General features: G+C 54.6%; 1 protein-coding gene across 1 annotated transcript; it reads right to left on the reverse strand.

Annotated features, from left to right (window-relative positions):
• Window positions 1–10,339: 10,339 nt before the first annotated feature.
• RAP2B (RAP2B, member of RAS oncogene family) lies at window positions 10,340–16,376 on the reverse strand. Its single transcript, XM_054639318.2, has one exon. The coding sequence runs from the start codon at window positions 16,083–16,085 to the stop codon at window positions 15,534–15,536; it is 552 nt and encodes a 183-aa protein (XP_054495293.1). The 5' UTR covers window positions 16,086–16,376; the 3' UTR covers window positions 10,340–15,533.
• Window positions 16,377–20,729: the final 4,353 nt, after the last annotated feature.

Consider the following 20,729-nt stretch of genomic DNA (forward strand, 5'->3'; position numbering starts at 1 on the left):
TGTACTCTGAGCTCCCTCCACCTGACAGACACAAAGGCACCCTCAGCCAGAGCAGCAGCCATGCTGCTCATGCTCGGCTCTTGGTTTTGTCAGGCACTAAAAACCGCTGGGAACGCTCCTTGATCACAGGATCTCAGGATGGTTGGGGTTGAAGGGACCTTGAAGCCCATCCCACCCCCTGCCATGGGCAGGGACACCTCCCACGGTCCCAGGGTGCTCCAAGCCCGGTCCAGCCTGGCCTGGGACACTGCCAGGGATCCTCAGTGAGAGCTGCCTCATCTGTTGCATTTCTGTTCTCCAGCCCAAGCCTCCCTCTCCTCCTCCTGCACCTTCCTGCTGTTCTCCTGCAGCAGCAGCGCCTGTTCCTGCTGGCAGCCCCCTCCTGTCTCCAAGAGCCTCGCTCAGAGCCCAGGCTGAGCACAGCCCCAGCTGCCGTGGGCAGCACAGAGCACCCAGGGTCAGCTGCAATTAAAGCACTCTCAGTGTTCATGTGCAGGCCAGCTGTAATGGCAAGTACTGGGACTATTTATCCAGTCTGTGCAAGTGTAAATCAGCCTTTCCTCGTATTTTCATTCCTTAAGAAAAGAAACCCCTTTTCCAATGTTCCTGGGAATCATTCATGTTTTAGCTGTCAATAGTATGGCATTGAAAAAATTACTGATCAGTAATAGAATTACCTGAGATCCTATGCAAGCAATTGAGGCAAGCTATAAAAATTCCCCAGCCCCACCCCACAGGAGAGGAGCTGGTGGGCTCAGGATACTTCAAGGTACTGAGAAAGACCCCACTGGGGTCTGATCAGATGTAGGAAAGACCAAACCACTCCCACGCTGAGGTCTGTGACAAAAGCCCCATCCCAGACAGGCAGCAGGACAGCACAGCTGCTCAGGGAAGAGCCACAAAAATATTATTAAGGAGAAAGCCTGAGTTTGGGTTAAACAGGAATAGAGGCAGCTAGAATAAAGATCAGCTTTGCTAAAATAAAGAAGAAAGGCGCTGCTTTCACCAAGCTTCTCTCCCGCCCCTTATTTGCATTTTCTGATGCCAGCTCCCTGCTACAGCATGGGAACGGTTGGACCAAGTGATGGATCTGCAGGTTTCTATGGTGATCAGCACAGAAATTGCCTGCCCAGCCTTGTGTGAAGGGAAGCATCCATGTCAGAAACTGCAGATTGCATGGTGAGAGAAAACCCTGCTTGGACTGGGGTGTTGGGGTTGTGCTGCAGAGCCCAGAGCTCGCTCACCAGCCTGGGCATGGCTGTGCAGGGCAGTGTGGGCAGCTGACAACCCATAAGAAATACTAGCAATCACCACTGAGTAATTACACAACACCATTTAAAAACACTGGCACACGCGAAATACATAGTATTTCTAAATATCTGAAATATCAATTTCCTCTCGTCCTGTCCCTGTTCCCTGGCCCCCACCTGGCTGCCCCCTCCTCTCAAGGAGCTGTGGGCAGTGAGAAGGTTCTCCCAAGTCTCCTTTTCTCCAGGCTGAGCCCCTGGCCAAAGGCACATCTGCCAAGAGAAGAAAGGGATTCAATTCCTGTACTTGGTAACTGCTGATTGTGTAACCTGCGTAGAAGGTTCTGAGTTCATGTTCACTGTCCTCATGAACTACAGCACAAATCCTTGTCTCTATAAAAGTGTTAGTTCCTTACAAACCTGTGAATCAGAAAGGGAGGGAGAGGGTTGGTGAAGAAACAACCTCAAATCCCAACTGCCACACCCTTAAGGCAGAAGCACTGATTCCATGTATTTAGGCTATTCCCAGAGGGGAAGTCTGGATAATAAAAATGAGCCCTGGCAACAGGACAAACCTCGTTAATCGATCCACACTAAGCCACTGGCTGGTACTTTCCAGCGGGAAACATCTTGAAAACCTTCCCCTGCGGCTGTGGGGAAGGTGACGGGCTAACGGCACGAGGTAGTGCACCCACTCCCTTTCGGAATCAAACCTGCAACTTGGCAAATTCAAGTACAACTGGGAGTAGAACTGATATAAGTTTTAAAAATATTTTAAAAAGATACACGTTTACTCTCAGTTTTTGCCCGAAAGGCGTCAGAAAACCCAGCCAGTTTGGTGAAACGTGCATGGAGAAATATAAATGCCAACTCCTAAACACATTAGGGAACTGACGCGGCTGAGAAGAAGGACAGAATACACACAATGATTTCCTTTTCCCAAGTCAATGACTGCAGCTCCGCGGGCTGAATGCAGCAGCTGCCAACCTCCCGAGAGCAGCTGCTCCTCGGAGGCTCTGCCGGGCAGGCGCTGGCCCGGCCCGGCTGGCCCGGAGCGCCCCTGTGCCCGCGATGTGCCCGCGATGTGGCCGCGATGTGCCCGCGATGTGCCCGCGGCGGGAGCTCCGGGTGGCACCGCAGCCAGGGGCAGGAGCTCCGAGCGGCACCGCGGCCAGGGACAGGAGCAGGGGCAGGAGCACGGGCAGGAGCACGGGCAGGAGCGGGCGGGAGCTCCGAGCGGCACCGCAGCCAGGGGCAGGAGCTCCGAGCGGCACCGCAGCCAGGGGCAGGAGCAGGGGCGGGAGCTCCGAGCGGCACCGCAGCCACGGGCAGGATCTCGGGCACCCCGGGCACCCCGCAGCTGCTGCCGCTGGGCGCTGCTGCCCCGCAGCCCCACACGAAGAGCCAGCAGCTGTGGCACAGCAGTTGGTGACCGCTGTGCAGCCAGCGCGGCTGGGAGCGCACGGGTGAGCGCGGTGTTACCGGGCTGCGGCACCAGAAGGTTCTGAGAACAGCCGAGCGCAGGAAATCGCCTCTGGGAAACCTGCGAGCTCAGAGGGAAACCCGAGCACCAGCCCTGCTCCCTCAGACACGCCTAAAACACACCGAAGAGGCACCGAGTGTATTCAACATGATCAACAAAGAGTAGAAATTAGAAAATGGCCCATAAACAATGAATACATAAAGTATCATCATTATCTTACAAATAATTCAATAACCATAAACCTTTTAACAGCCAAAGGGAAGTCAGCAGCGTGGTGAGTGCTTCTCATCAGAACAAACCCTTTTAATAGCTTAAACCCTGAACATTAATCAGCATTTATTGCTTAAAATTGGCGGGTTTAAGTTCCCTCACTGTAGCACAAAGCCTGAGGGTCACGGGTCCCAGCCAGGCGAGGGCATTGCGATTCATCCAGGGGTTTTATTTCCGAGCAGGCAGAGCTGCTGCCGCACAGCACCTGTTCCACACCCGTTAAACGAGCAGGGACTGGACGGACAGTGATTGGAAATGAGCATTGCTGATACCCCTGTGCAAACCTCGGGCCAGGCATCCAGCACCGGCTCCCTGCCCGCAGCCTGCCCGGGCGGGCTGAGCCCCGGCCGGGGGCGCTTCTGCAGCCCCCACCGCACCCGTGGGCTGTGGCACAGGGAGCGGGGGCTGCAGCCAAACCTTCCTCCCCTGCACCCGCGAGTGGCACCGCAGCCATCGCCTTTGCTTCTGCTGGGGTAGGACTGCGGGAGGCAGAAATGTGCGTGTGTGTGTGCATGGTGTGTGCGTGGGTGTGTGCATGGTGTGTGTGTGTGCGTGTGTGCATGGTGTGTGTGTGTGTGTGTGTGTACATGGTGTGTGCGTGGGTGTGTGTGTGTCTGTGCATGGTGTGTGTGCATGGTGTGTGTGTGTGCATGGTGTGTGCGTGCGTGGGTGTGTGTGTGTGTGCGTGTGTGTGTGTGTGTGCATGGTGTGTGCGTGGGTGTGTGTGTGTCTGTGCATGGTGTGTGTGCATGGTGTGTGTGCGTGGGTGTGTGTGCATGTGTGTGCATGGTGTGTGTGCATGGTGTGCGTGCCTGTGCATGGTGTGTGTGTGTGTGTGTGCATGGTGTGTGTGTGTGTGTGCATGTGTGCGTGTGTGCGTGTGTGCGTGCATGGTGTGTGTGTGTGTGCATGGTGTGTGTGTGTGTGTGTGTGTGTGTACATGGTGGGTGTGTGTGCATGTGTGTGTGTGTGCATGGTGTGTGTGTGTGTGTGTGTGTGTGTACATGGTGGGTGTGTGTGTGCGTGTGTGTGTGTGTGTGCATGGTGTGTGCGTGGGTGTGTGTGTGTCTGTGCATGGTGTGTGTGCATGGTGTGTGTGTGTGCATGGTGTGTGCGTGGGTGTGTGCATGTGTGTGCATGGTGTGTGTGCATGGTGTGTGTGTGTGCGTGGGTGTGTGTGCGTGGGTGTGTGTGCATGTGTGTGCATGGTGTGTGTGCATGGTGTGTGTGCATGGTGTGCGTGCCTGTGCATGGTGTGTGTGTGTGTGTGTGCATGGTGTGTGTGTGTGTGTGCATGTGTGCGTGTGTGCGTGTGTGCGTGCATGGGGTGTGTGTGTGTGTACATGGTGTGTGTGTGTGCGTGTGTGTGTGTGTGTGCATGGTGTGTGTGTGTGTGCGTGTGTGAAGGGGCAGAGCTGAGGAAGCTGAGAACAGAGAAGTGTCCCGAGATCTTCAGCCGCTTCCCTTGGACAGCTGCAGGGAGGGGGCACAAGGGCTGAGCAGAGAGCAGAGGAAGGGGCACAGTGAGCCCCGCACACGGTGGGGACCCGCACACAGAGGGACCCGCACATGGTGGGACCCGCACATGGAGGGACCCGCACACAGAAGGACCCGCACACGGTGGGACCCGCACACAGAGGGACCCGCACACGGTGGGACCCGCACACAGAGGGACCCACACACAGAGGGACCCGCACACGGTGGGACCCGCACACAGAGGGACCCACACACAGAGGGACCCGCACACGGTGGGGACCCGCACACAGAAGGACCCGCACACAGAGGGACCCGCACACAGAGGGACCCGCACACAGAAGGACCCGCACACGGCAGGGCTGGAGCAGCTGGGGCCGCGCTGCTCTGTGCCCGCAGCCCCTGGAGCTGCCGCTGGAGCAGCCGAAGTGAATTTCTCGTGCAGAGGAGCGGCTGCTGAGGGCAGAGCCCCCGGGGTGCCCAGCTGGCACTCGGGGCCCGGCCGCAGGCTCGGCAGGAGGGACAGCCCCGTGTGGGCCGGCAGGGCTGCTCTGTTCTCTGGGGGCACTTCTGCCCTCCCGGAGCCCAGCGGGCAGAGCTCACCCGGCCTTGCTGGAAACCCATCCTCGCTGCAAAACAGGAGACTGGTGTAGTGTCTTCCAGAGAGAGTTTGCATAAATCAAAATCTGATTATGCCACATTTTGAATGCTAGATTTTTCACAAGATGGTGAAGCACAGTGATCTATAATCTGTTTTGCATTGAATTAATTGAAATAAATTACCATAATCCTCCCTGAGTCCTGCAATCACTGTTTTTCAGATTGAACCTTTCCCGAGGGTTTAAAAAAAATTGCTTTTTCCATAAGGGTAGCTATTAGACTTAAAAATAATACCTGCCCTTGGAAGAAAGCTCAGCCCCAGCTGAGTACCTTGTTACCTGCTGGCTCAGCCCTTTGTTAATTTGGTAAGTGCTGTGATGTATCACCACAAAAGCCCGTTTTGAAGCCAGTGTGTTTCATCTTGCAAAGAGATTGATTTGAAATTGACCCCGTTTCAAGTGACTAAAAATTGTAAGAGTTTCTAATTAATTCAAGTTTGAGCCTACTCACATCATGCATTTTCCATCCAGCCTCTGGATCCCAGAGAGTATCTCCAGTTTTATCCAGAGGGGAGGCTGGGGCCACCCAAAGGAGCTCATCCTTCCTTCTGCAGAGTTTCTACAGTCTAGTGCTCACACCAGGGCAGCACAGCAGGCTGGCTTCCTGAAGTATAGAGCTGAGAATTGTGGGGGTTTAGATTTTGGAGCATGTATGTTTTCATCTATGTGACCACACACCCCTGCAGTGACCCACAGGCTCCGAGGCTCACAAAGCTCCTGAGCGCAGAGGAGGCAGCAGGGCAGCAGGGAAAGGCAAACTCAGGGCACCTTTGTTCTCCCTCCAGTTCTGACATAGCTCAGGGGCTTATGTAGCTCTTGGCAGCCACTGGAAAATCAAAAAAATCAAGTGACTGCTCTGTCTAACTTGTGCTCTTTGGTTCAGCCCTGAGCAGCTGCAGAGGGAGTGTTTGGGATGCAGCCTCAGCCTCCATCCCTGCTCTGAACTGCTGGGGATGTTCTGGGGCTGCAGCCTCCATCCCTGCTCTGAACTGCTGGGGATGTTCCTGGAGCTGCAGAGGGAGTGTTTGGGATGCAGCCTCAGCCTCCATCCCTGCTCCAGCTGCTGGGGATGTTCCTGGGGCTGCAGAGGGAGTGTTTGGGATGCAGCCTCCATCCCTGCTCTGAACTGCTGGGGATGATCTGGGGCTGCAGAGGGAGTGTTTGGGATGCAGCCTCAGCCTCCATCCCTGCTCTGAACTGCTGGGGATGTTCTGGGGCTGCAGAGGGAGTGTTTGGGATGCAGCCTCCATCCCTGCTCCAGCTGCTGGGGATGTTCTGGGGCTGCAGAGGGAGTGTTTGGGATGCAGCCTCAGCCTCCATCCCTGCTCCAGCTGCTGGGGATGTTCTGGGGCTGCTCCAGCTGCTCTTCCCCCCAGGCTCTGCCATGCAGCCCTCTCAGGGCACACAGCTCCAAACCCTCCTCCTCCTGGCTGGCCACTGCTGCTGTTCCACAGCATCTCTGCCTTTTGAAACAACCATATTAAAAATATATATATTACACCTGTTGGCATTTCAAGATAGATTCACAATTTACATAAAGCCAGTGTCACCTCAGGGTAAAATCACCCATATAAAGGGGAAAAAATAAATTAAAGTTTACACTATAGACAGCTGGGAATTCAGCTAAAGCCACGGGGGAAGGAAGGCTTTCTTTTATAATGAAATTACAACTTTTTAAAAATAATCACACTACTATGTGAATATGAAATATTTAAATTCAGGCTGTGGTTAAATTTGCTTAAATAACGCTCTGATTTCAGTGGGGTTACAAAAGAATGGAGAATTAGGGACACACATCCACAGAATCAGAGAATATGTCAAGTTTAAATTCAAACGGTGTTAAGTCAGTGCACAAACAGAACTTCAGTCATGAATTTATATTAACAATTCTATTGTTGGCACAGGAGACACCAAACACATTTGCTTAGGTGTGTTTATATCCTGGAATAATACAGTTTATGTCTGCACATGAGTATGCACAAACACGTTTTCCAAATGAACTCCAGTTCCTCATCAGTTAATTGCTGTTAACGACAGTGCTGAAAACCCAGGTGGTGACTGGTGCCACACCTGGAACAGCTGCACCCACGGAGCACCCCAGCCTCCCAAAGGCTGTGAGGAGCCCGGGAATGTCTCTCCCTGGGCCCTCAGCAGCTCCTCAGACGGGTTTGGCTCCCTGTCCCCAAGGCACAGGGTGACACAAGCCTGGTTTCCCTGCAGACAGAGCTGCCACAAACCAGACGGGTCAGACAGGTCAAGGCCTCACCTTTAATCACCATGGGGACCTTCTGGTTTAGCAATGCTGAACTAATCTGTGCCAGGTCAAAAGTGCTTGAAGAGAATCCAGAAAGTTTAGGAGCTTATAATTGGCTAAATAAACACACACCTCAATTTTTATGCTACTGGTCTGATAGTCAGTGAGTGCAGGCACACAATTCCTTATTTGCTATGCCAGAAGTAGAAAAATGTGGATGTTTCCCAAATTGTGGATACTAGATACGAGTTTGTACATATGCATAAATATTTATTCTCAGCAATCTGTAACTGTCACTGCAGAGGCTGAAGTACAGTAATACTGTAAGGGAATAAATGCCCCAGTATCTGTGAACTCTAATTCACTCCAGGCTGACCCAGTTCTTTTGGAAATAATCTTTTCCAAGCAGTTTCTCTGCTGAAAGTCCAGGCCTTAGAAATACCTTCAACATACAGTGTTCTCCTTAAACTTTATTGCAAAAATAGGTGGAGACATGGCATGTATTTCTGGAATCTGTGCAGCCTGTGCTACACAGCAACTCAGAAGTGAAGCTCCTCTCTAGTTTTTCCTTTAATTAAAGGAGAAACCAAAAGATCCAACAACCAAAGGGAAAGAAAACCCACACTAAAACAAACATAACATTTGAAACAAGAAACCCAGCAGAAAACAGCCAGCCAATCTGGGATGCAGCAGAGTATCCCTAAAAGAAGGGAAATCAGATTGCAAACAGAAACTCAATGACTCAAGCACTTTGTTAGCATGCTTTCATCTTAACTTTGGTCAGCATCAGTAAACTTGGCAGCAAACTCCCCATGTGAAATGGGGGTACAGTGATACTGCTGTAGCTCATTCAGGGGATAAAATTATCACTAATCTCACTTTTCAGCACACACAGCTCCCAAGTCCCCTGAGTCACATTGCAGCAATCATCACTATAAAGTTCCACAAGCTTAAAAGAGATTTTGGTGATTAGTGGTGTAGGGAAGCTCAGTCTAAGCACCAAACCCATCCCTGGTGGAGAACACACGTTGTACAAATGTTTTTTGCACTTTTGAACCTGCTTAGCAATGTAAGGAGGGAAAAACCCAGTAAATCCATAATGCACACACGAAAGGATGTTCTATACCCGAAATGGAGAATGGAGCCCATGTCCCAGCAGGACATCCTGCTCCCTGCCCTGCCCCACAGCACGTCTGGCCCATGGGGAGCCTGGCACTGTGAGTCCTGCTGCCAGCCCAGCCCAGCCCTGCCCAGCCTGGCACATCCCACCCTGCCCTCCCTGGCACATCCCACCCTGCCCTCCCTGGCACATCCCACCCTGCCCAGCCTGGCACATCCCACCCAGCCCAGCCTGGCACTGTGAGTCCTGCTGCCAGCCTAGCCCTGCCCAGCCTGGCACATCCCACCCTGCTCTCCCTGGCACATCCCACCCTGCCCAGCCCTGCCCAGCCTGGCACATCCCACCCTGCCCAGCCTGGCACATCCCACCCAGCCCAGCCTGGCACTGTGAGTCCTGCTGCCAGCCCAGCCCTGCCCAGCCTGGCAGACCCCACCCTGCCCAGCCTGGCAGACCCCACCCTGCCCAGCCTGGCACATCCCACCCAGCCCAGCCCGGCACATCCCACCCTGCCCAGCCTGGCACATCCCACCCTGCCCAGCCTGGCACACCCCACCCTGCCCAGCCTGGCACACCCCACCCTGCCCAGCCTGGCACATCCCACCCTGCCCAGCCTGGCACACCCCACCCTGCCCAGCCTGGCACATCCCACCCTGCCCTCCCTGGCACATCCCACCCTGCCCAGCCTGGCAGACCCCACCCTGCCCAGCCTGGCACATCCCACCCTGCCCTCCCTGGCACATCCCACCCTGCCCTCCCTGGCACATCCCACCCTGCTCTCCCTGGCACATCCCACCCTGCCCAGCCTGGCAGACCCCACCCTGCCCTCCCTGGCACATCCCACCCTGCTCTCCCTGGCACATCCCACCCTGCCCAGCCTGGCAGACCCCACCCTGCCCAGCCTGGCACATCCCACCCTGCCCAGCCTGGCACATCCCACCCTGCCCTCCCTGGCACATCCCACCCTGCCCTCCCTGGCACATCCCACCCTGCTCTCTCTGGCACATCCCACCCTGCCCAGCCTGGCACATCCCACCCTGCCCTCCCTGGCACATCCCACCCTGCTCTCTCTGGCACATCCCACCCTGCCCAGCCTGGCACATCCCACCCTGCTCTCCCTGGCACATCCCACCCTGCCCAGCCCGGCACATCCCACCCCCCAGCCTGGCACATCCCACCCTGCCCAGCCTGGCACATCCCACCCTGCTCTCCCTGGCACACCCCACCCTGCCCAGCCTGGCACATCCCACCCTGCCCTCCCTGGCACATCCCACCCTGCCCAGCCTGGCACATCCCACCCTGCCCAGCCTGGCTTCCATCGGTCCTGAGCGCTGCTCCTGCCCCAGCTCAGCCCAGGGCAGCACAGCTGGGGAGGGCATCGCCGCCCAGCAGAGGAAGTTAAACACAGGGCACATCTTGTGCCTTTCAGGACACGTTTTGTGCTCTTCAGGGCCACAGAAATGTGCAGTTTTGGTCTCCAAAGTGTACCTATTTTATGCTACTACAGGAAGTGTTTTTGGAATATCTGCAGAGATTTCTCTTTCAAGCTGCCTCTCTGGACAGCGTGGATGCAATACATGGCCCCTGGATTGCTGAAACTGGGATAACTGGAGGAACACTACAGAAACAAAGAATTAGATGAACATACCACAAATGAGAAACTGGGAAGGGACATCTGCTATAAATACTGACCTGTACCTTTTGCAATACCTGATTCAGAGGAAAGAACAGCCAGCTTCGATTTCAGATTCATTTTCACCCAGAGGTCCGTTTACAACTGCCCTCAAAATCAACCTATAACATCCCCTTTCACCCCAGTGTAACAAATTAACATGATTGTATCAAAAGGCAAAAACTGTAGCAATTTATTGATATTCTGTCCAGTCTCATTGCTGCAGCATTTTTGCACAATCATTATCGGTCTGTCAAGGAGAGGAGAAAGATCTGGCATCTGTCTGTACCTGAACATCAAATCTTTTAATTAAGCACTTTTTATAATGTTCACTTAGAGAACTTTGTAGAAATAAATGGGGTTTAAATCCTTGCAGCTGAAGTCACATCTCAGGCGCCATTTTCCTAAACCTCTCTCTGTGTCAAGGACTACAAAACAAAGCTATGGCTTCTTGATCAGTCTGCTCTTCACCCAAACCTCCAAAAGACCCAAGACTGCCAAAATGAAAAACAGAGTCAATACAGAACAGCTGCTTTCAATATTTTAAGATTCACTTGGATGACTTGCAATGGTTAACTGACTTCCAATTTTACAGTGGTTTGGGTAGGATCTGGGACCTGCTGGATAGTGCAGATTAAGGATTTGAGCTCTTGCCTTATGCACAATATGCACCTCTGGCATGGACAGCAGCAAAGCAGCCCTGCTGTTGGCTGGAGCAGTTGTACCCTTCAGAAATTTAAAACAGCCACAGAGAAAAAGCAATGGCTGCTCTGGAGCTTCCTGCAGGAACATCTCTGCTCATCATCATCACTGAGCAGTTTTTGTGGGGGCTCCTTCAGCACCACAAGGGCTGTCCCATAAGGAATGCTCCAGAACTGAGGTCACTGAGGTGAGATCATCTGTGGAAAGGGAGGAATTCTGATTCCAGCCCCAGTGAAGTCAGATCACACACACACACACACACACACACTGAGTCTTCCATGGGAAACACAGCAGGATTTCTGATGGCAGACTAACAAACTCTACACAAATTAATTAAAACACAAAATCAACAAAAAAGCCCAAATCCCCAGCACATGCAGCCCCAGCAACACACTTGCACTCCATTTCTCATCACTACAGCTCACTTGAATATCTTTTGCTTTTTGCACTGAAAGTTTGCTCTCAAATCCCTCTCATCTGCCGCACACACGGTCACCAAAGACTCTAACACGAAGTTCTACAGCTTGGGCAGATGCTGGATTCCTGCAAAAGGGAGGTTCTCAAACAGTGCTGCAGCAATGTGACAGGAAGGAGAGTCTGACACACACATTTTGCACGAGGCTGCAGGAAACACTGTAGGACCAGGCTGTAAGCTGTGAATATCAATATTTAAAACCATTTCCCCTTGGAGCTGAGCTCACACACGTTTGCTCCTAGAGCAGGTCTCAGCAGAACACGAACAGCTCTGCCCAGGGGTGCAGTGAGGGCTGGCTCAGAGGAGCACCTGGGCTCTGGACAAATCTGGCCAGGGACAGAGCTCCGATGGCAGCGGGGCTCCAGCTGGCCCCCATCCACCTCCTGGGAGCACCCATGCACCTGTGCCACTCCTTTGGCACAAAATTCTGAGAGGACACGCAACCTTCTGCATTTTGTCACTCCTGGAGGAAATCTGCCCCCGAAGAACACCTGCACACAATGAGTACCCGAGTGAGGAAGCCATAAAGAGCCAGCTGCCCTTTATTGAAAATGCCCTTTGCAAACATCTTGCCGTACATTCTTTGAGAGGAGCAGCAGCAGCAGCGGGTCCAGAGGCAGGGAGCAGCACGAGGTCCATCCTGAGCACCACGCTGAGCAGCAGCATGCTGGGCTGGGCACAGGGCACGGGGCACAGGGCACAGGGCACAGGGCACAGATACAGTCACGGGCACCCGCGTGCCAGACGCGCTCCCCTGCAGCACAACAGGCTGGGCTTCTCAAAAATACAATCATTATGTACAGCAAAGTATGTGGTCACAAGACCAGCCTTAAACCAAGGCCTTGTTTACACAATTTCTGCGATGTCAGGAAGGATTTTGGCTGGGAATGTAATTTTTCTTCCAAAACAAGTAAATATTTGCAATTCTCACTGTGAAAAGAGTGATATACCACCTCTGTATTGACACGGGTGTAACATATTCCCACAGGGAAAAGGAATAAAGAGTACCTTTAGATTGATACAACATTTCCCTCAAGTGTCCAAGCTAATATAGCTTGCATCACTCAGTCAAGTTAAAGCAGGATGATTTTTTCAGACTTTTTATAGACAAGGCCTATGTTTAACAAGCACCAAAACACTTCTGAGTATTTGGAAGATCAGACTACTGAGCTCTACACTTTGGACTGTCCTCACCAGTCACAGAGAACATGGAATGCCCAAATACATTCAAAACCCTGGTCAGACAGTGCCATGGCTGCTTAAACGCTTCACTCTTTAGCAAATGCACCTTTTTGGCCAAAAGCAGAATGTGCCACAGGAAGGGCAGCACAGCACAGAGCTCAGCTGGCTGCCCCCAGCTGCTCTGCCAGGCTCAGCACAGCTGGACTTCGTGTGCTACTTTTGCTTTATTCCTCAAGCCCAGCTCAGGCAGGAGGCACTGGGGAAGGTGAGGGGTCTGCTGGCTCTGGCAGGGCACAATAAATACCTGCTCTTATCAACCACATCAAGCTGCTGTCAATGCACTGATCGAAGCCTGGTGGGTGCTGAAAACTGTACATTCCCATTGAATTTAAGGCAAAATTGAACCATGGCAGTAACTGAGATGTAAATTTATTTTTTTTAACATCAGGTGTGCAGTTTGTAAGCTGCAGATATGGCAGCAGTCAAGCTCCCTTAGCTCTCAATGCAGTTCCTGGGTTAAAAGAAACCCTTTCTGTCTGTGTCATTCCCCTGTCTCCCCAGCATGGGAGTCCTCTGGCTTCTAATGAACTTTCAGGAATTCCTGGAAGAGGAGCTGCAATGAGGTTTTCAAGTTTCAGTGAGAAACGGGGGTAATCTGATGTGTTGATCAGAGGGAGAACCCAGGCAGCAGGGGCATCAAACTGACACTGCCCTCCAGGGCTGGGGCACAAAGTTCTCCTGCCGAAAACAGGAGAAATTACCAGGGTCACAGAGGAATCGTGGCCGTCGCTGTTCAGTTGGCCTGACTAAAAACCCCTGTTCAACCTTTGTTTTTGAGATGTAAGATAATTTCAAGACTTCTTGGGACAGGGGGGAGAAGGAAAAAGAGAGCTGCTGCAGGTTTTGTGTGCAGACCTTTAAAGAAGGGCAAAGAGAGGGAAAGGACAGGTAAAGCAGCTCCTTGGGCCGTGCAGCTGATGGGAGCCACGGGTCTCCTCCCACCCCAGCCCCTCTGCAAGCCAGAAAACAAAAAGGGCTGGTTTGTAACTTTAAATATAAACGAGACTAAAAGTTTTAATTTCATAATTAATTGACCTTTAGAACTTCACCCCAATAAACCACGCTGCTTCCAGCAGGGAAAAAGGACCAAATCTTACAGGGCCTGTTGCAGTAAGCCCACACTCCCTTCTTAAAGCTGCCTTCTCCCCACAGCTTGGCAGCATACTGGGCCAGGACCTGCATACAAGCAAAAACCTGCATCAAAAATGACTGAAGATCAGGTCAAACAGCAATCTTGTGGTTGGCCTTTTTTTCACCACTGTTCTCAGCTAAATCGACCCCTCCACCTTTCAGTGCTACTGAGATATAAATCTGGATTAAGAGCCTGTGTGAAAGTCAGTGTTTCATGTGATACATAACAATGCACAAAGTTGTTTTCTAAAAAACAGCATTTGTATTAAAATTCTTCAAATGGATAGACATCTCTTCAATGCATGTCTGCAATTAAAATGACAGTTGTTAGAATTTTCTTGGTACATCACAAAGATAAGATTTCCTTCTTTGCTGGCTGGAGGCACATCCCACGACAAAATCAAGGGGAAATAGAACCAAAAAATTAAAAAAAGCCCCCCCACCCAAAAATCCCAAAAGGCTAAATTCTTGTAAATTTGAAGTAAATGAAGGCCAAACTTGCAAGACATGGAAATAACACTTAAAAGGCTCAGATGGAAATAAGAAATAAATTCCACTAACAATAGGCCCTTTTGTCCTGGCTTGCTCGGTGTGATTACTGCAAGGAAACTGTTAAGTAGTTTTTGGAGTAGTAGATAATGGGATTCTGTGGAGCTTTCACAGGTTGGCACCGGCTGGAACAGCTGAGTTTTGAAGGCACTCTACAGACACAGGGCTGCCGTTGGCCCTGCATCACTCATGGGAAGTCTTTGCACTTGAGAGAGCTAGTCATCAAAATCAGGGATTGCCAACCCAAATCCAAAACCCCTCGGCAAAAAAAGCACCACCGCCCTCCCCCTCCCGCCAAAGGAAAAACCAAAACCACAACGAAATCACACACACACGCACACCTAAACAATTGTGCAGATTTGTAACATTTTCACAGCTGATTTAAAAAAAAAACCAAAAAACCAAACAAAACCAGGAGAAAAACCACCACGCTACCACTCTCCTGCAAACTCCCATCCGATACAGCAGGTAAACAAAATAGAGCATTATTCCAGGGGTATCGGCGGCGCTGCCCGGCGCCCCGTGCCTGGCAGCACCGATCGGGTCACAGTCCCAGTTCCATGTGCAACTCTCCGGGCGGGACGGCCCCGCACCGCTCCCGCTTGCATAGAGACGGCGGGCAGCGAGCGCGCCGGGACGGGCCCCGCTGCACCGGGACGGGCCCCGCTGCACCGGGACGGGCCCCGCTGCACCGATACGGGCCCCGCTGCACCGGGACGGGCCCCGCTGGGCCGGGGCTGCGCCGGGGCTGCGCCGGGGCTGTGCCGGGGCTGTGCCGGCGGTGCGGCCCCGCTATCCCGGGGCTATCCCGGGGCTGTCCCGGCGGTGGGGCCCCGCTGTGCCGGGGCTGTGGCCCCGCTATCCCGGGGCTGTCCCGGGGCTGTCCCGGCGGTGCGGCCCCGCTATCCCGGGGATGTCCCGGGGCTATCCCAGGGCTGTGCCGGGGCTGTCGCGGGGGTGCGGCCCCGCTGTGCCGGGGCTGTGGCCCCGCTATCCCGGGGCTGTCCCGGGGGTGCGGGCCCCGCTCCCCGCCGGGCTCCCCGCGCCTGTCCCGGGGCGGGTTCCCCGCGTGGCTCCGCTCCCCGGGCGGCGGGACCGGCCGCTCCCGCGCCCGCCGCCGACACTGACAGGAAATATGCCATGACCGAGACTGGACGAAACGTACATGCCGAGAAAAGCCACATTTCCACCACGATGAGTTTTGCTGCCGATGTTTTCTCCCCGAGCGTGCCCGCCGGGGCGCGGGGCCGCCGCCGCCCTCAGAGGATGGCGCAGGAGGCGCAGCACGGCTCGTCCCCGTTGGGCTGCGCCGCGTAGTTCATCTGCCTGACGATCTCGGCGAACAGCTCGTCCACAGAGGCTTTGTTTTTGGCCGAGGTCTCCATGAAGGGGCAGCTCCACTCCTCGGCCAGCGCCTTGCCCTCCCCGAAGGAGACCTCGCGCTCGCCCTCCAGGTCCACCTTGTTGCCCACCAGGATCATGGGCACCCGCTCGTACCTCTTGACGCGGATGATCTGGTCCCGCATGGGCTTGATGTCCTGGAAGCTCTGCTGGTTCACCAGGCTGTACACCAGGATGAAGCCCTGCCCGTTCTTGATGTAGAGGTCCCGCATGGAGGCGAACTGCTCGGTGCCCGCCGTGTCCAGGATCTCCAGCACGGACGGCGACGAGTCCACCTCGATCTCCTTGCGGTAGAAGTCCTCGATGGTGGGGTCATACTTCTCGATGAAGGAGCCGGTCACGAACTGCACGGTAAGGGCGGACTTGCCCACGCCGCCCGAGCCCAGCACCACCACCTTGTACTCCCGCATGGCTCCCGCCTCCCTCCGCCGCCTCCCGCTCGGGGCTGCCGCGGCGGGCGGGGACGGGGCGGAGGGAGGGAGGGGACGAGGGACGGCCCCGCGCCGGGGCGGGGAAGCGGCGGCCGCGCCTTGCGGAGCGGCGCCGGGAGAGCCCCGGCGCCGGGCAGCGCCGAGGAGGAGGAGGAGGAGGAGGAGGAAGGGGCTGAGGAGGAGAAGGGAGGGAGGGAGGAACGGAGGGCGACAGCGCTGCCGGTACCGGCCCCGCTCCCGGCGCGGCGGGGCGGGACAGTGCTGCCGCGGCCCATGGCGGCCGCCCCCGCCCATTGGCTGCGGCGCTTGGGCCGCCCCCGCCCATTGGCTGCGGCGCTTGGGCCGCCTCCGCCCATTGGCTGCGGCGCTTGGGCCGCCCCCGCCCATTGGCTGCGGCGCGGCGCCGCCCGCCCCCATTGGCTGCCGGCGGAGAGCGGCGGCCCACGCCCCGCCCCGCGTGTGTGACCCCCGCCCTGCGCCGGGCCGGGCCGCGCCCGGGGTCGGGATCGGGATCGGGATCGGGATCGGGATCGGGATCGGGATCGGGACCGGGATCGGGATCGGGATCGGAACCGGAACCGGGATCGGGACCGGGATCGCCGCGCGTCCCTTCCCGCCCGGGGCCCTCCGCACCGGGACCGGGACCGGGACCGGGATGGGGATCGGGATCGGAACCGGGAGCGGGAACGGAACCGGGATCGGGATCAGCGCGCGTCCCCTCCCGCCCGGGGTCCCGCACGCAGCGGGGAAATGGGGCCGGCGGTGGGGCCGGCAGCCCGGGTGCCCCACCCCGGTGTCCCCGCCCGCTATCGGCGCTGCCCGGGCCGCCGTCCCGCGCCTCCCGCCCTATCGCCGCGTGCAGCCGCTGCCGGGCCGGGCCGGGTCGCGGTGCCCCGCGGCTCCTGCCCGCCCCGCTGCCTCCGGGGGCTTGCCGTGCCCCGTGCCCGCCGGGGCTAGCCCGCCAGGACACCCCGTGCCCGGTAACCCCGCGCTGCGGGTCGGGCCCGGCCGGGGCTCCGGCGGGAGGTGTGCCCGTGCAGATGTGCCCCTGGCAGATGAGCCCATGCAGATGTGCCCGTGGCAGATGTGCCCGGTGCAGATGTGTCCGTGGCAGAGGTGCCTGTGCAGAGGTGCCCGTGCAGATGTGCCCCGTGCAGATGTGCCCGTGGCAGATGTGCTCGTGGCAGGTGTGCCCCTGGCAGATGTGCCCGTGGCAGATGTGCCCCTGGCAGAGGTGCCCCTGGCAGATGTGCCCGTGCAGAGGTGCCCCTGGCAGATGTGCCCGTGCAGATGTGCCCCTGGCAGAGGTGCCCCTGGCAGATGTGCCCCTGGCAGATGTGCCCCTGGCAGAGGTGCCGTGGCAGATGTGCCCGTGCAGATGTGCCCCTGGCAGAGGTGCCCGTGCAGATGTGCCCGTGCAGATGTGCCCCTGGCAGATGTGCCCCTGGCAGAGGTGCCGTGGCAGATGTGCCCGTGCAGATGTGCCCCTGGCAGAGGTGCCCGTGCAGATGTGCCCGTGCAGATGTGCCCCTGGCAGATGTGCCCGTGCAGATGTGCCCCTGGCAGATGTGCCCTGTGCAGATGTGCCCGTGCAGGTGTGCCCCTGGCAGATGTGCCCCTGGCAGAGGTGCCGTGGCAGATGTGCCCGTGCAGATGTGCCCGTGCAGATGTGCCCCTGGCAGATGTGCCCGTGCAGATGTGCCCCTGGCAGAGGTGCCCGTGCAGATGTGCCCGTGCAGATGTGCCCGTGCAGATGTCGGTGCTGCTGCGCTCGGTGGCCCGTGAGCGGCAGCATGGCCTGGCAGGGCTCAGTCCCCGGGCTGGCTCCTGCCGCTCTTTGTAGAAGCCGTGCCCTGGACTTGCTGTTAGACATTCCTTCCAAGAAAGTATCGTTGGTTGTTTTGACACCCTCCGGTCCTTGCTGTTGCGTCTTACTCAGTTCTTTACAATTCTCGGTATTTATTGACATAATGGTGACATTTAGATCCTTGCTACCACACCTTGTTTCCAAGCCTAATCTAAACACAGCGCTTGGGTAGGCAAAGTCTAAAGGATTTGACATAAGTTTTGTAAATAATGTTCTCTTATTCCTGAACAATTTTCACAGAGGCTAAATTCTACTGAAATCACTTCTGCAGTATTCAGGTGCTGTGGGGATTTACCCCCATGGTGACCCATCCTCTGGTGAGTACTGCACCCCTGGTGATCCCCTGGAGCTCCAAGGGAATCCTGCTGCTGCTGGTGTGTATCTTTGCAAATAAACCTCTCCTGAGGAACAGAAAAGCTGTGTTCAGCAGCCCTGTAGTGGAATGGGCAGGGGCTGGAGCAGCTCTGTTAAATATGAGAGTGTGTGAAGCCTGTGTGTGGTTTGTGGGTGCAGCCACGGCAGCTGGGTGTCCCCAGGTAGGGTGCTGCCCTGCCAGGCCCCACCTGATTCCTGCCAGGTGCACATTCCTCTCTCACACTGCAGCGCCTGTGGGCTGCAGGCTGCTCCTGAGCTGCTGTGCAGGTCAGCCTGGGGCTGCAGCAGGTATTTGATCTGCCAGCACAGCCCCGGGCTGGGCTTTGGTCCCCGCTCTGTTCCAGGCTCTGCCCAGGTAAGCCTTGCCTTGTGACAGGCTCTGGGCTCTGCAGCTCCTGCAAGGGCTGAGCTCTGGGTGCTTCCAGCCTCTTGTTCTGGGAGTTGTCTCTCCATGGCTGCTTAGCCCATCCTTTGGAAACTGAACAACTGAGCTCCCTTTCAAGCCATTTCCCCACCTGTTCTTGCTGTTCCTTTCACTGTCCATCTGATTCCCCCTCCCAGAAGTACTCTGGGAGCAGAGCTACCACATCACCCAGCTTGGTGTGAGCCAGCCAAAATCAGTCACAGGCTGGCAAAGTTCTCTTCAAAACCAGCTGTAAGAATTGCTGAAAGGCCTCGTGTCACTGCAGAAATATTTTATTTTCTTAATCTGTGCTCAGGTTCTGGGTATGATGTGGGTTTGCCCACCTTCATCACTTCTGTAGCAAACCCACATCTGAATTATTCACATTACACTTACTCTCAGCATGCCAGTAGCCAATTTTATAAAGACCAGGCTGTAATGTTGGTTTTAGTCCTATCTATTTAGTCCTATGCACCACTGCTGGATTGTGGTGTTTTTTTCAGTGACAGAATAAAATTGCTCTCCATTTTTAAATTCTTCACTCTGCTCTTAATTGTTGCTGTTCTGAAGAAGGAAATGTATCATGTTCAAAGTAAGGAATGATCTTTGTGCTGTTGAGTTTAAATATGGAATATGATTTGTCAAGTGCCAGTGCCCTACTCCATGTATTAATTTAATCTCTCATATTACCAGCCAGCTCTAGGTAATTAGTTAGTGCAAGGAGTCTGTGGGAAGTAACTGAAAGAATCAAGTCTGGTTTTCTCAGAAATGAATTCTGGTGCATGGTTACCGACCACCAAGGGATCTGTGGGCTGGAAAGTTTGAAAATCCCTGGCTCAGGGTTTGACACAAGAGTTAAATAAATTATGAGAGGATGCAGCACACAATATTTGAATTATGAAGCATGCATTGCATTGGGTGGTTGTGCCTCATGAATGGTACTGGTTTAGATTTTCAGGAAAAAATTAATGTTTTCCTGAAACCAGCTCCAGTTGGGCAACATGAAGGTATGACAATGCAGCAGGGTCTAGGCAAAATATAATCACCTGAGTTGGCTTATTAATTTGGTTTTCAAAGTGATCAAGCATATTTTAAAAACAATTTCAGGATGATTTGGTGCTGTCTTAAAAATGCCAAAATAAAAATCAGCTGAAAAGCATAAATTTGGTTACTAAGCAGTTCACCATACAATATTCACATGTATAACCAGCTTTTACTGTGCTGAGTAACCCTGCTTGTTCAGTAGAACTGCTCGTACAGGCTGAGGTTATTGCTGTGCACAGAGAGTGAGTCGTGAGCTGCTGCTGTTGGAGATCTTTGTGCAAGGAAAGCAGTGCCTTTGGTGGGTTTGTCTATCTATTGTACTTGGCAGGCAAAGATTAAACAGGGGTAGTTTAGATCAGTAACAGGTGCAGTATCTAAAGTTTGAGTACCCTGACAGTTTGTCAGTGCCTGGTGACAACAAGATTTAATGCCACAGAAGGAGGTTAAAACCTCCAGGTGTTCCTGAGTTGTAAGCAGCTCTTCTTTAGAGAGGCACAGCCATGGTCAGAGCTGAGCCTGCAGAGGGATGTGTCACCCCCTGGGACCTGACCCAGTCCCACTGAGCTTATTTAGGGAGAGCTTTCACAGAGGGACTCTGCTGCCCCCGAGGAACAGAGGCTGCTGTGGGGATGGGCCGGGCTTTGAGGTGTTTGTGTTTGTGCACAGGTTTGCTGCTGGGTCTGCGAGTGAAACTGAGCTGCAGTCTGGGAAATGGGCTCTGGTGAAGCACACAGAACATGCCAGAGCCATGTGCCTCTGAAATCTGCAGCTCCTGGGCAGAAAGAGCTGCTTGCCTTCACTCGGAGTTTCTCTGCCCCTGTTAGTGCTACACATTGAAATAAGGTTATTAATACAGGGGAAGTTCTTGTGAAAGAGACTTCTGAGATCATCGTGCTCTGCCAGGTACAGCTAGGCAGGGTCATAATTGAACTTT

Source organism: Agelaius phoeniceus, chromosome 10, assembly GCF_051311805.1.
Source record: "Agelaius phoeniceus isolate bAgePho1 chromosome 10, bAgePho1.hap1, whole genome shotgun sequence".
NCBI lineage: Eukaryota > Metazoa > Chordata > Aves > Passeriformes > Icteridae > Agelaius > Agelaius phoeniceus.

Coding starts and splice junctions, on each gene's coding strand:
- RAP2B (XM_054639318.2), bottom strand. CDS start 16,085: ATGCGGGAGTACAAGGTGGTGGTGCTGGGCTCGGGCGGCGTGGGCAAG.